General features: G+C 40.9%; 1 protein-coding gene across 1 annotated transcript in view; it reads left to right on the plus strand.

The window, feature by feature from the left end:
- Positions 1–15,830, plus strand: part of MCAM (melanoma cell adhesion molecule) — a 148,289-nt gene that overhangs the window by 36,097 nt on the left and 96,362 nt on the right. Inside the window, exons 2-3 of the mRNA XM_082274546.1 lie at positions 10,413–10,534; positions 15,197–15,419. Of these exons, the coding sequence (XP_082130672.1) occupies positions 10,413–10,534; positions 15,197–15,419 (345 nt within the window). The remainder of the gene's footprint in view (positions 1–10,412; positions 10,535–15,196; positions 15,420–15,830) is intronic.

Consider the following 15,830-nt stretch of genomic DNA (forward strand, 5'->3'; position numbering starts at 1 on the left):
GATGCACTGTATACCATAGCTTGTGGGCTCTATACCTTTCCTACATATTAAATAATAAATACTGATTGGGGTTATTTTCACCAAAGAAATGTAGCAGAATACATTTTGGCCTAAATTTACAAGGAAAGATTATTTATTTGCAACATTTTATAACAGAAACAAAGAAAAGCGCATTTTTCTTTCAAAATTTTTGGACTTTTTTCATTTATTTAGAAAAGAAAATGAAAAAACCCCATTAAATATCACCAAATAAAGCTCTAGTTGTGTGTAAAAAGATAAAAAAACTTAATATGGGTACAGTGTTGCATCAGTGTAGCACTGAAAATTGTCCTGGGCAGGAAGGGGGTGAAAGAGCCCAGTATTGAAGTGGTTAAAGAACACATTGGTTCTATCAGTGAATTTGCAAATTAAGCATTTGCCACTTTTACCTAGTATTTATCTTACCCATGGAAGTCATGGATTTGCATGTTGGGGTGTGCAGATTTTATTCCCATTATTCAACAGTGCAGCTTTGTGTGTTCTGAAAACATCCAGTTAAATCTTATCTACCAGTGATCAACTTCTCTCCTGCTCAGGCTGAGGTCATTGTGACTTCCCATATATGGCACAAAGTGGCCGTCTCTGGGATATTGGTAATAAAGAAGGTTCCTTCCTGGTTTCTAGATGCTAAGAAGGAAGCCAGTTATGGTAATTACAGCTCTGCAAACCTCTGTAGAACCTGTGAGGCGCTCCCACAAAACATTTTGTAATTCTTAATTAACAGAAAAAAATAAAGTTATATCAACTGAAGATATGAAAATCATAACCTGGAAAGCCAATGACTGTGTATTAGCTTAGTTTATATATATATATATATATATATATATATATATATATATATATATATATATATATATATATATATATATATATATATGTACTGTATACACTGCTCAAAAAAATTAAAGGAACACTTTGAAAACACATCAGATTTCAATGGGGAACAATCTCATGCTGGATATCTATACTGATAGGGACTGGGTAATGTGTTAGGAACAAAAGGATGCCACATCGTTTAATGGAAATGAAAATGATCAACCTACAGAGGGCTGAATTCAAAGGCACACAAAAATCAAAGTGAAAAAATTATGCAGCAGGTTAGTTCATTTTTGCTGAAATTTCATTGCAGCAACTCAAAATGGTACTCAGTAGTTTATATGGCCCCATGTGCTTGTATGCATGACTGATAACATCGGGGCTTACTCCTAATGAGATGACGGATGGTGTCCTGGGGTTTTTCCTCCCAGATCTGGACCAGGGCATCACTGAGCTGAACAGACTGTGGTACAACCTGATGGCGTCAGATGGACCAAAACCTATTGTCCCAAAGGTGTTCTATTGGATTTAGGTCAGGTGAGTGTGGGGGCCGTTTATTGGTATCAATTCCTTCATCCTCCAGAAACTGGCTGCATACCTTTGTCACATGAGGATGAGCATTGTTGTGCACCAAGAGGAACCCAGGACCCACTGCACCAGTGTAGGGTCCGACAATAGGTCCAAGGATTTTATCCCAATACCGAATGGCAGTCAGGGTGCCATAGTCTAGCCTGTAGAGGTCTTTGCATCCCTCCATGGATATGCCTCTCCAGACCATCACTGACCCACCACCAAACCGGTCATGCTGAACAATGTTACAGGCAGCATAATGTTCTCTATGGCTTCTCCAGACCTTTTTGCGTCTGTCACACATGCTCAGGGTGAACCTGCTCTCATCTGTGAAAAGCACAGGGCGCCAGTGGCGGACCTACCAATTCTGGTGTTCAATGGCAAATGTTAATTGAGATCCACGGTACCGGGCAGTGAGTACAGGACCCACCAGAGGACGTTGGGCCCTCAGGCCACCCTCATGAAGTTTGCTTCTGGATGTTTGGTCAGAGACATTCACACCAGTGGTCTGCTGGAGGTCATTTTTTAGGGCTCTGGCACTGCTCATCCTGTTCCTCCTTGCACAAAGGAGTAGATACCGGTCCTTATGATGGTTTAAGGACCTTCTTTGGCCCTGTCCATCTCTCCTAGAATAACTTCCTATCTTCTGGAAGCTTCTTCATGCTCCTGAGACTGTGCTGGGAGACACAGCAAACTTTCTGGCAATGGCACGTATTAATGTGCCATCCTGGAGGAGTTGGAATGCCTATGCACCCTCTATAGGTATCCCCCCCATGCTACCAGTAGTGACACTGACCGTAGCCTCATGCTACCAATAGTGACACTGACCCTAGTCCCTAGTTAAAAACAGTCAGATGAGTAGGGAAACAAAATTCAGTGCCCCTGTTGTTAATTTTATTAACACCCAAGCAGCTGAAACTGATTAACAACCCCCTCTGCTACTTAACTGACCAGATCAATATCCCAGGAGTTTAATTAACTTGATGCTATACTCTGATTAAAAAGCGTTCCTTTAATTTTTTTGAGCAGTGTACATTCACTGGCTACTTTATTAGGTACACCTTGCTAGTACCGGGTTGGACCCCTTTTTGCCCTCAGAACTGCCTTAATTCTTTGTGGCATAGATTCAACCAGGTGTTGGAAACATTCCTCTAAGATTTTGGTCCATATTGACATGATAACATCACGCAGTTGCTGCAGATTTGAAGGCTGCACATCCAAGATGCAAATCTCTCGTTCCACCACATCCCAAATGTGCTCTATTAGATTGCGATCTGCTGCTTGTTGAGTACAGTGACCTCATTGTCATGTTCAAGAAACCAGTTTAAGATGATATGAGCTTTGTGACATGGTGCATTATCCTGCTGGAAGGAGCCATCAGAAGATGGGTACACTGTAGTCATAAAGGGATGGACATGGTCAGCAACAATAATCAGGTAGGCCGTGGTATTTAACCACTTCTGGACCAGGAGGTTTTACCCCCCTAATGACCAGGCCACATATTGCAATACGGCACTGCGTTAGGTTAACTGACAATTGCGTGGTCATGCGATGCTGTACCCAAATAAAATTGATGTCCTTTTTTTCCCACAAATAGAGCTTTCTTTTGGAGGTATTTGATCACCTGTGCGATTTTTATTTTTTGCGCAATAAACAAAAAAAGAGCAACAATTCTGAAAAAAAAACTAATATTTTTTACTTTCTGCTATAAAACACAGCCAATAAAAAAAAAATTAAAAATCTAATTTTTTCATCATTTTAGGCCAATTTGTATTCTGTGTGAGAAATATACTACAGTATATACCCCGCGCCTGGTAAGTATAAATAAATAAATAGATAAATAAATAAATAAATGAATGTGCGTTTAAAGCAGCTGCTATAGAATAAATATAAAAGAGATGTAGGGAAGTAGTCTATTTAAGGCTACCTATAGCGCTTGCTCTTTAAATTATATATCTTAGTGGTAAATATCTGTGGCTAGTGATCAATAAATAAACCAATATAAAATTAATACTCCTCTGTTGATATAATAAATAAAAAATGAGTATCAATAAATAGTGAAATACATAAATTGTGATTCATATGATAAAGTCCATATTAAGTGACTGTAGTGAAAAATTCAAAAAGTTCAAATAAATAGTGAGTCTCTTGTGCAAATGATGCTTATTCACAAAAAAATGTGCAGGTGCTCAGCATGGAAATTTCCGCTTGACTCTGTGACATCAGTGCAGCTCAGGTTCCTTTTTCACCATGATAAATGGTAAGAGTGAATCACTTACTAAATGATGTGGGTCATGTATGCCTTATAGCAGTGTTCCCCAACCCCCGATCCGTGGATCAAACAGTACCGGGCCGCCCAAGGAGCTTTAAACTTTTTTTCTGTGGCGGCTGGGGCGCAGAGCACTCTGCGCCCGAGCCAGCCCATTGTGTGACAATAGCGAATGAAAATTCGCTATTGTCACACGGATCCTCCTCCTGGCCAATCAGGGAGCGGGTCCTCCCACTTCCTGATTGGCCGAAAGGTAAAACTCATGCCATTGGCCGAGGAGGAGGCAGGAGGACTGAGGACTCTAGGACACCCGGGGACTGAAGAGAAGCTGCCGTGAGGTAAGTGCACTGGTCTCGCGGGGAGAACGCTGGCATCTCTGCATTGATTGGGGGCATCCTGTGGGCACTGTGCATTGATTGGGGGCATGCTGTGGGCCCTGTGCATTGATTGGGGGCATGCTGTGGGCACTGTGCATTGATTGGGGGCATGCTGTGGGCACTGTGCATTGATTGGGGGCATGCTGTGGCCACTGTGCATTGATTGGGGGCATGCTGTGGGCACTGTGCATTGATTGGAGGCATGCTGTGGGCACTGTACATTGATGGGGGGCATGCTGTGGCCACTGTGCATTGATTGGGGCATGCTGTGACCACTGTGCATTGATTGGGGGCATGCTGTGGGCACTGTGCATTGATTGGGGGCATGCTGTGGGCACTCTGCATTGATTGGGGCATGCTGTGGGCACTGTGAATTGATTGGGGGCACGTTGTGGGCACTCTGCATTGACGTCGCCCCCTCCTCAGCGGGCCACAGAAAAATGATCAAACGTTGACTGGTCCGCAGCGATAAAAAGGTTGGGGAGCACTGCCTTTGTAGCATCAAGACCAACCAGGCATAGATAGCCTCCAGGCTAAAATAGGGGTCTCCTCGTGGCTCACTTTGGGTAGATAGGATGGCGGGCTCCCCCTCTCTCTCCTCTCACCTCAGGCCAAATAGGAAGACAAAAATGCTCCGGATAGTGTATTATTTAGATTTAAAATTTTATTCCCAAATTATGGGTTAAAAGACATTGTGGCAATAATACAAAAGAAGATAGCCAAATATCAGAAATAATTTCAGTAAAAAAGGCCACTAACGGCCGCTGGTGAGCGTGTGTATCAGCGCAAACTGTATGCAGGGTGGCGAGCGGGAGAACTTCCGGCTTGCGCTCCACCTGCGTCCCACGTGTGCCTTCCTACCTTTTGATAACGTCACAGGAAGTGACGAAACGCGTCAAGGTCTTGTCACTTATTTTCACTTTACAGCTGCTGCTATACTCTATTTATTTATTTAATATATGACCCATTTATACTGATTTTTAGCAACCATTTTTTCCTAGGCACGGGGAGATATACACTTTTAGCTTTGTGTTATCTTTTTTTCTATTTACACAGGTGTTAAGGTTGACAACCCTGGCAGGTGACACAGACTCACCCAAGGTGTATATTGTGACAACTTGGTCTTCAGCAGAGCACAACACAAGGAGTCATGGACCAGTGACCCTAGTGGCCTTGGGCTTCTTTGCTACAAGCTGACACCAGTTTGCAGTCCTCAGGTTCATCCCACCAATGGGGTTCTAAGAAGACAATGGCTACACTGTAGAGACAGGGTGTGATATAAAGAAAGGTCTAATTCAGAGCAGAGGTTGAGTCAGGCAGGAGGCAAGGGAATAGTCTGAGTCCGGGCAGAGGCCAAACCAGGCAGCAGACAACAGAATAACAGGAAGGGGCAGAGTAAGCAATGAGGGCATGGGACACAAGTAGGGTCAGGCAATCCAAGTCAGCAATGGTAAAGAAGAAACAATAGCAATCTGAGGTACAAGGTTGCTGGTAAGAAGACACAGCACTGGCTGACATAGGGGAAGATATTTACTGTATATACCCTCCAGGACATGTGTGCATGCCCAGCATCAGGGGCGCATGCCAATGCACACTAAGACACACACACCGACACATTAATGGATGTGCACCAACACTTGGACACTAAAGCCTAGGCCCCAACTAGTCATAGCCAAAATGGACACAAATCTGGTGTATACCCATGCACAGAGTTGTATAAAGTACTCGAAACCCATACTTGAGTAAAAGTACAAGTGCTCAATCAAAAAGTGACTTGAGTAGAAGTGGAAGTGCTCGATCAAAAAGTGACTTGAGTAGAAGTACTAAAGTATTTAACATTTTTTGTACTTAAGTATTGCAAGTAGTTTTTTTTTTAAATTTTGCTACTCAAGTACTGAAAGTAAAAGTACCAGTAGTTTTGAAAAAAAAATTGCTACTCAAGTACTGAAAGTAAAAGTACAAGTACTGTGTTATGTAGTTATTAAAAAAGGAGTCAAAAGTTTGAACATCATATTGTTTTTTATTATTTCGAATGCAGCTTTTATTTATACTTACAGTAGCATTTATTTTCGTATGCGCTGATAATACACATATTTTGAGCTTCATGAAACCTGCCATCTACTGTTCTGGCAGTGGTAATTTTTATAATTGTAACGAGTAACTATGCAGCACAAAAAATAAATATCTGAGTAGAAGTATTGAAATCATCGAAAAAATGTAGTGAAGTAAAAGTGGAAGTAGGAGAAAAAAATTCTACTCTAGGAAAGTACAGATACCGCCTTTCGGTACTTAAGTACAGTAGTGAAGTAGTTCTACTTAGTTACTATACATCTCTGCCCATGCATGAAACAATACATGCATACAGGACTGACCAGGTCCTGGAATAAACAGGCTTGGACCCTGTAGGTACTGTAACAGATTAGACCATACCCATTATTATATTTTGAATTTGACCCATTATTATATTTTGACTTGAGACAGATTGTACTTCATTATTTACACAATTTTAATAGTGATGCATTGGCTATGAAACATGTCTACAGCGAGGTTGATTTCTTAAGAGTTCAGTTTTCCTGTAAAAAGCAAAATTCATGTTTATTTATTTCATCTGCACATCATTGGGCATTCAAAATGGACACAGCTACAATCTATTGAGTGAATATTCTCAACTCCTTTAGTAAATCAACCCCATTGAATAACCCATGAAATGATCTCTACTGACTTAAAAAAATTAAAGGATACAAAAACACTTCCAAAGCAAGTTCTAAATCCACTAATCATACTGGTCATCCTTGGTAGCTTGTCACATGTTCTGCCTATATTTAGGCGCATCATTCATAGAGATCTACAAATCAATGACTTAGGGTCTTTTCACATGGGTGACAGGTTTATCTCCTATTACTTTGCAGAGACAGACCTGTCAGAACCCCGCTCCCCTCTATGGGACACCGTATGAAAACGGACCGCCTGTCAGTTTTCATCTGATCCGATCCTCCAGACAAAAGGAAAATAGGGTTTTCCATCCGTCTGGATTTCACGGACAGGATCAGATCGCATAGTGGCAGGTGTCAGCGCTGACTACTCCATAGGGATGCATGAAGCCTCTGATCAGGTCCACCTGAACTACTGACAGGCGGACCTGATCGGAAAGCCCGTGTGAAAGGGGCTCACAAGTCACGGAAGACAACTTGCTCATCAATGGCCACTTGTTCACTGACACTGCCTGCAGCTGAGTAACGGTCTGCCCATACGGAGGGTCTGTAGGAACCTGACACTGCACCTGCAATCCGCTCCAAGGTGAACAAAAATTATGAATCTACTTTTTTTATCTGCAAAATCATATGCAGTAATTATTATTTTTTTTACTACTGAAGGTAAACTTAGCCTTAGAAGAGCCTATAAAAATTAGACTCAATGGTTTGGAAATGACATTCTCATCTGTATAAACTTTCTGCTCCAGGTTTCTGAACCATAAACTAGATATTTATAAAATCTGTGTTCTGCTTGTCTTCAGCAAGCTACTCAGTCTTGTCATTTGTTTGAGTTCCACATTCTCATGCCTTGTCTTTTACTACTAATATTTCTAAAGATTTATTTGGATTTTTATTTTTTACTGTGTTTAACAGCCTGCATTTCATGTTAATTGTTTTCCAACCCCTTTTTCTTTTTTTTTTGGCAGATCTTGCTGTATTCTTTGTTACTTTTGAGTGACGTTTTTAAATGTTTACTTTTTTAAAATGATTTATGATATTTTAAATCTTGTAGAAATCCACTTAAATGAGTTTATAGTCCTTTATATGTTTCCATAAAATTGGTATGAAACATTTTCCATTACTATTCTGTAAAATTTTCTTCACTGTCTCTGTGTTGGCGGTTTAGCGCTGAGAAACTGTTGCTTTCAAAATTAAGTTCTTTTGTCTTTTGAGTATGTACTATTTCTGTTCCCTAGATTTGAGTAGAACTGTGGCCTCCTATTAAAAATATATGCCCTTAACTCCTAATTATACGTACATCTGCACTTAGGAGTGGTTTACACTTGGGGGCGGGTGTTAGTAAAAACAGGCAGTTGAGCTGTGTTTTAACCTTCCTCTAACTGCCCCATATGCTGCAAAGGCAGCTTGATGGGGGTGTTCATATACCACATCAAATATTATACCCAGTTTGCCTTTAACGGTTTATTAGATTTAAAAAATAAATATATTGCAGCGTACCATTCCTTTAGATAGAGTGGTATTCGTTTTTTTTTTTTTTTAGGTGTTTTATTCTTTTTTTTTTTTAACCTGGTGATCCTTCCAGTAACACACTTCCTGTCCTAGGGGGACAGCGCTCACTAAGGCCCCTTTCACATAGAGAGAACTCTGTTTTGATCAGCAGGGGAGCAACCCGCTGATCCCCTGCTGATCAGAGTAGATCGGGCAGATGACGGGTCCATGTCCACTCAGTATTCACAGAGAAGACACAGACAGAACTCGCTCTGCTCTATGGGCAGCAGGGTGTAAACAGACTCCCCTGTCCATCCCACTCCTCCCATCTGCCTAGACAGAGGAGGACAGATCACCTTCTGACTGGATCAGAAGTAGGCAGATGTAAATGGACACAAGTCTGTATACACTCACCAATATATAGACCATTCTGTCTGGTTCACCTGAAAAACTGACAGGCAGACCTGATTGGACCCTTTGTGTAAAAGGGGCCTAACTGTACTGTATTATAGGGTCACCCACAATTTGTTTAGTGTGCCGCTCGGGCTCCATTACTATGGGGAGTAGTGTGGGTGATGCTGCATGCAGACTCACTCATATATGTCTTTATGGACCTTGCTTTGCGCACTGGTGAGCAGTCATGTTGGAACAGGAAGGGGCCAACCCCAAATTGTTTGCATAAAGTTGGAAGCATAAAATTGATCAAATTGTCTCTATATGCTGACGCCCCAAGAGTTCCCTTCACTGGAACTAAGGGGCCAAGCCCAACCCCTGAAAAACAACCCCACACCATAATTACCCCTCCACCAAATGATTTGGACCAGTGCAAAAAGAAAGGTCCATAAAGACGTGCATGAGCAAGTCTGGGTTGGAGGAACTTGACTGGCCTGCACAGTCTTGACCTCAACCCAATAGAACACCTTTAGGATGAATTAGAACAAGGACTGAAAGCCAAGCCTTCTAATCCAACAGCATTGCCTGACCTCACAAATGGGCATTCCCATAAAGACACCCTTTAACCTTGTGCTCAGTCTTCCCAGAAGAGTTGAAGCTGTTATAGCTGCAAAGGGGGGGGGGGGGGGGGTCAACTCAATTTAGAACCCTACAGACTAAGACTGGGATGCCATTAAAGTTCATGTGCGTGTAAAGGCAGGCGTCCCAATACTTTTGATAATATAGTGTATTTTGTAGTCTTCTGGCTTGAGGAGATTGTAGCCGTATTAGTGCACTTGTGACAGAGACCTTTGAGTACTGTCCGTCATCACGTACATCATCATCATGTCCATCATCTTGTAAACACGGATACGGACAGTACTCAATTGTCTCTGTAGTCTTCTGGGATATCTGAGATATAATTAATAACAGCTCACATGCTTCTGATAGGTTAACAGGTATTTTGTGCTTTTTGAACTGATGTAACAAAACCCTTCCAAAAGCATGTTTACCAGACCAAGAATCAGAGAATTTCATTGTTAGGGTTTACATATTTATTTAATAAGACAGCTAAAAAAAAATAACTAAGCATTGGGTTTTGAACGATTAAAGGGACATTTCCACAATTAACACAATAATGCATATAGGTTTCATAAAAGTAAAAAGGAGTTTGAAAAAGATACTACTTGACCAGCTTGTGTGCGAATAGTTCACTAACTGTGCATAGACAGTCATTGATGGTGCGGAACATCCAGCCATGGGAAGGTCTTAAACGATCTGACCAATACTAGATTGGCGATGGTAGGAGTATGGGGGGATCATAGAAATGATGTCTCTATGAGCTGGACTTTGATACAGACTATCCAGAGGGAATGGGTAGTATGAAATGTTGCGATTTTATTAAATGCATGTATGGTAAACTCTCTTTCAGCTAACAGATTGTGAGGCACCTACCATCAAATTTATATTACATTCTTGTTCCTTTTCATGTGTTTTAATTCTGAACAAAATAAGATATTGTTGATTCTTTCATGCACTACTTCCACAAGTCAGTATGAAGTTTGCTGTGTCTTGCAATGCTTCTGCAGAAAGCCTAAGGACAGGCAGGTCTTCTGTCCAATCATGCGATGTCACATGTCTACTGCTAGTATTATGTTTTGGCCATCTTTGCTTGCATTTAGTTATATTTGACTGCATTTCTTGTAGGGGTATGGGGGCAACATGATCATCATGTGACCAAAGAAGAAAAAGTCTTACTGGGTAACAAAGTGGTTCTTCCGTGTGAAGTTTTAAAGCCTGAAGAATCGGCCACAGTACATTGGTTGTATGTAAGTGTCTGTAACTAGTATTATCATTGATTATCATGTTTTATATAATATTGGAAAAGTAATGGTAGATGCATGGCTAAATGTAATTTTTAGTATTGTTACTGTATACCAAAAAAATAAATAAAAATAAAATAACCCTACAATGTAATATCTGACTTCCGAATGACTAAATACACATTTGAAAAACACACGTGTGAAAGGTGTTATTGGACAGCGTTAAATTTGAACTCTGGGCCAATATGGAAATACACCAATGAAGGCAATGATTTATGCATTAAAATGAATTTTAAAAATTACATGTATTTTGGCAACACAGTGGCTTAGTAATTACCACTAGGGCCATTGGTTCGAATTCCAAACACAACACTACCTGCATGGAGTTTGCATGTTCTCCCTGTGCTTGTGTGGGTTTCATCCCACACTCCAAAGCAATGTTGGTGTGTTGATTGGCTCATGTTTAAATTGGCCCTAGTAGGTGTATGTATGCATGCAAAGTAGGGACCTTAGATTGCAAGCTCCTTGGTAAGCAGGGACTGATGTGAATGTACAATGTCTGTAAATTGCTACAAAAATTGCCAGCCCTATAAAAAAGCCTGAAATTATTTTGTGAAGACATCTAGAACTTAGACTGGGAGAGGGAGCAGAGGAATGAGCTCATTGGTGCGCTGCTGCTTCTTCACAGTCAGAGTAGTTTATGGATTCAGGCACATCCCATTCTTCAGGTTACAACACAGGTAAAAAACCAAAATTATTAGTATTATTATTATATGAATTACATTTCGTTTTTACTTGTAGTCCTGATTACGAGGAAGTGCAGAAACCCCTGAAACTTGTTGGATTGTTGTTCCACCCTAAAATGAACTCAATAAAGTCTTCCTAGGTGCTCTTATTGCTTTTTGTATGTTTTGGATGTTGAGGGGTAGCCTTCATTACCCACCCCAAAAATACAATTAAATAAAAGATGAGCAAAAAAATAAATATTAATGAAAAATTGAATATTTTTTAACATATACCATGTGTCCATGCTGCATAGACCATGTTCCCCAACTTAGACTAATGCCCCATACACACGCATCGAAAACTGGCAGGGAATTTTCGGCCAACGTCCGATCTGCCGATTTTCGGCTTGTTAGTATGATGCTTCCGACAACCGACTCCGACTTTTCGGCCGAAAAAAATCTGGTGTGCAGGCTATAAAATTTTTGTTGGCCGTCAACACAATGGCCGATTTTCGTGCAGTCAGTACAGATTTTGACAGGGAAAAATCTGATGAGCAAGACTGGGCATGCTCAGAGAAGAAAAAACACAAAGAAAACAAACCAACACATGACATCACTTCTGAAGTAGATTTTTGTTGGCCGAGAAAATTTGCGTGCAGTCTAGGCACATTCCAACCAACAAAACACAACTTGGACAAAAGTTGGACGATCGGTCGGCCGATAATCGTTGCATGTGTACGGGGCTTAAGTTTTGCACTTGAATAACCACTGAATGCCCTGAAGAAATCAAAGGTATCTTGAAAGCTTGCCTTTTTATAAATTGAGTTTGACAATAAGTGGTATTATTTAACTGCAAACATTCTTCAATTATGAGTTCCTAAAAAGGTACAATACTCGACTACAGTTGAACACCTAAAACTCATTGATAAATCAGTTGCAGAATGTACAAGACATATCTGCACTTAGCTCATGCTAATTTGCAAGCTCATACATTTCATGCACAAAAACAAAATAAACATTTATGAAACTGGTTTAAATACATTTTAAAATGTAAAGAATAGCACAACAATGAATGGGCTTCTCATAGTAATGAGTGAAAAATCTACACTGCATGTGTGGACAGACCAGCCAGTAAACCAGTAAAGGGACTGTGCTGTAACACATCTAGCGTCCCCACACCAAAGTTCTACACACCAAAGTTCTACAGGAACCATGAACAGGTAACTGTACTAACTGTATAGTACCAACTGCATAGTACTAAAATGTTATTAAAGCATCAGATTTTTAAAATAAAATAATAAACATGCCGTACTTACCTGCTCTGTGCAATGGCACATAACAGCCCCGATTCTCTGCTTCTGTGGGTCCCTACTGGCGCTTCTGGCCCCTCCTCTTTGGCGAGTGCCCCCCTAGAAAGCCGAATGCCTTATGGGGACACCTACGCGGGCTCGCTTTTCAGCTACCCTGTCTATAGACATAGACAGGGCTGCTCGGCCCCACTACCTCGTCACTGGGTTTAATTGACAGCAGCAGCGGCCATTCGCTGTCAGTGCTATCAATCTGCTCAGAAAGACCAAGCTCCGGCTCAGGTAAGTATAAGGCTGGGGGGTTTCTGCAGCATGGAATATTTTTTACCTTAATGCATAGAATGTAATAGGGTAAACAAAATCTTAAGGCTTTAGAACCACCTAACTGTACCATAATGTAACACAGTAAAAATTATATTAGATAGTTGTATTCAACTATACTTGTTATGTTGAAGACATTTTGCTTGCTATTCAAGCTGCTTCTAACTGCTGGTTCACACTGATCCGACTTGTCAGGCGACTTGGTCGCCTGACAAGTAGCTTCCAATGCTGTGCAAGGGAACCGTTCTAATCAGAGCGACTGAAGTTGCTCCGACTTAGAAAAAGGTTCCTGCACTATTTTTTTGCAAAGTCGGAGCGACTTGCATTGACTTCTATTATGAGAAGTCGTTCCAAGCCGCGCTGAAGTCGTACTGCACGGGCAACTTCATTAGTCGCCCAAAGTCGGGGCGACTTTGAGTCGGATTAGTGTGAACCGACTCTTAATGATAAATTCCAGGTATGGATGATTTTACATAGTTACATTGTTCCAGTTTGGACCAATGTAATTATGCATATAATATACCTATGGGATCCCTAGAAGCTCAAAATCACTGTCCTAAGCACTGCTACTATAGTAATCTCCACTAGCTTATGGGTCCCATGCCAAGCAGCTGCCCTACTGCTTTGTGAACACAGGAGGTCACCCGCTCAGCACGGGAGCCCTTTAGAGAACACTTTCAGTTTTGTCAATAAATGCACAGCGGTCTCAGATTGGATGAAGTGAAGATCGTGACATCATCACCTTGCCTCTCCAACTCTTCCAATCAAAGAACATTTTGCAAGCATTGATATAATGCAAAGTGTTTTTTATGAATGTCGTCCGTGCCAAGCGAGCAACCTGCTTTGTTTACAATGCAGCAGGGCAGCCGCTCAGTGCAAGATCCAAAAGCTTGTGGAGACCACTGAAGTTGCCGTGCCTACCACAGTGATTTCTAGTTTCTTGGGGGATCCCACAGGTATGGTAAATGCATAGTTACATTAGCCCAAGCTCGGCCATTGTGACTGCACTATATTACCAAAAGTATTGGGACGCCTGCCTTTACATGTGCATGAACTTTAATGGCATCTCAGTCTTAAGCCTCGTACACACGATCAGATTATCGAAAGATCTGTCGTCCGTTTTTTATGACATGCTAGTCTTATGTGGAAAGTGAAGAGGTTATTTTCATACGAATTTTCCCGTACGACAGAATTCTACTTCAGAAGTGATGTCATGTGTTGGATTGCTTTGTATGTGTTCTTTCGTCTCTGAGCATGCCTAGTCTTGCTCTTAAGATTTTTTTCCGTCGAAATCTGTACTAATGAGACGAAAATCGGACATTGTATTATGGACGACAAAAATCTTATAGCCTGCACATCAGGATTTGGCCAGCCGAAAAGTCAGAGTTGGCTGTCGAAAGCACCATACTAACAATCTGAAAATCAGCAGATCGGTCGTCGGACGAATTTTCCCTATAGATTTTCTTATCGTGTGTACGGGCCTTAAGTCTGTAGGGTTCTCTCCAACATCAGCGCCTGACCTAATAAATGCTCTTCTGAAAGAATGGTCAAACATTCCCATAGAAACCTTGTGGACAGCCTTCCCAGAAGGGTTGAAGCTGTTATAGCTGCAAAGTGTGGGCCAACTCAATATTGAACCCTACAGACTAAGACTGGGATGCCATTAAAGTTCACGTGCGTGTAAAGGCAGGCATCCCAATACTTTTGGTAATATAGTGTATGTAAAAATATCCATACCTGAAAGTCATCTTTAAATTCAAATGAGTGTCAGGGACATTCCCCATTATTTATAAGCACATGGGTAACCATGGAATGTTTCATAACAGATGTTGATTGTCCATGAACATGATGGAAGGTGTAACCTTTTGTCAAACTTATATATTATGCTATTTTAACATCCCTACCACAGAGATTTGACATCAATTTACACCTTTAGTCATGTAACTTGGATGATTACCACCTATCCCAGACTCCATGGGTTTGGTTTTATATAATTAGTGCAGTGTGGTTTCACAAACTTTCATTCCTGCCATTATGTCCTTGGACAAACAGTATTTACCTGTGTGATTATAAATACTGGCGTATGTTCCTAACATTCATTATTGCTGAAGGAGCTGCTTAGATAAGCTGAAAAATGTTCACCAATACAGAACAAGCCCAGTTGAATGTGACCAACTACTAGTAGCTATACCATGACCTTGTTAAATGAGAACTGTCTTAGACATAACACAGGTACAGCACTAAAGGAGTGACCGAGCTGACACGCAAGCTGGTTTCTGTTGGCTACTCCTTAACAATGTTTCGATTCCAAACAGGTAATTCCTGAGGACAAGGAAGAAAAAGTACAAAATATTTGGACTGCTGGACCAAAAGGAATAAACTTTGGAGAATCTGAATTGAAAAGTCGCATTAATGTAAAAAACAATTCCGAACTAGAAATTGTCAACTTACAAGTTCAGGATAACAAGCAGTTTATCTGCAAAGTGGAGTCCCAGAATGGCGTAACAAAAGAAAGCAGAATACAGCTTCGTGTCTACAGTAAGTTCAAAGCATGAGCTTTACATGCCATAGATGTCTAATGCCGCAAATTGTATGATACCCAGCAAATGGAACAGTAAATGATGTTCTTATATCTGTGTTATGTTACAAGTTCTAAGATTAGGCAAATCTAAATACACACAACAAAAGCTCATCAAATACTGAACCACTATTTTTATTTAGTGCCTACATTTCTTGGAAGGACAGCAAAGTTTCTGATGCGGGAGGAAAACAAAACTTTTGTCTGCTGAGGATAGATCTAACCCCTTGGACTTTCTCTGATCTACAAACCTTTTGTAAGACAGCTTAGCTTGGTCCATGTTTTCTGTAACCTTTTAATGGAGGGCTGTTATTTGGATAGAGAGTTTGCCATAGTTCCTAAACCACAGACGGACTTTTTTTCTGTAAGTA

Source organism: Pelophylax lessonae (genome assembly GCF_965119305.1).
Source record: "Pelophylax lessonae genome assembly, chromosome: 12".
NCBI lineage: Eukaryota > Metazoa > Chordata > Amphibia > Anura > Ranidae > Pelophylax > Pelophylax lessonae.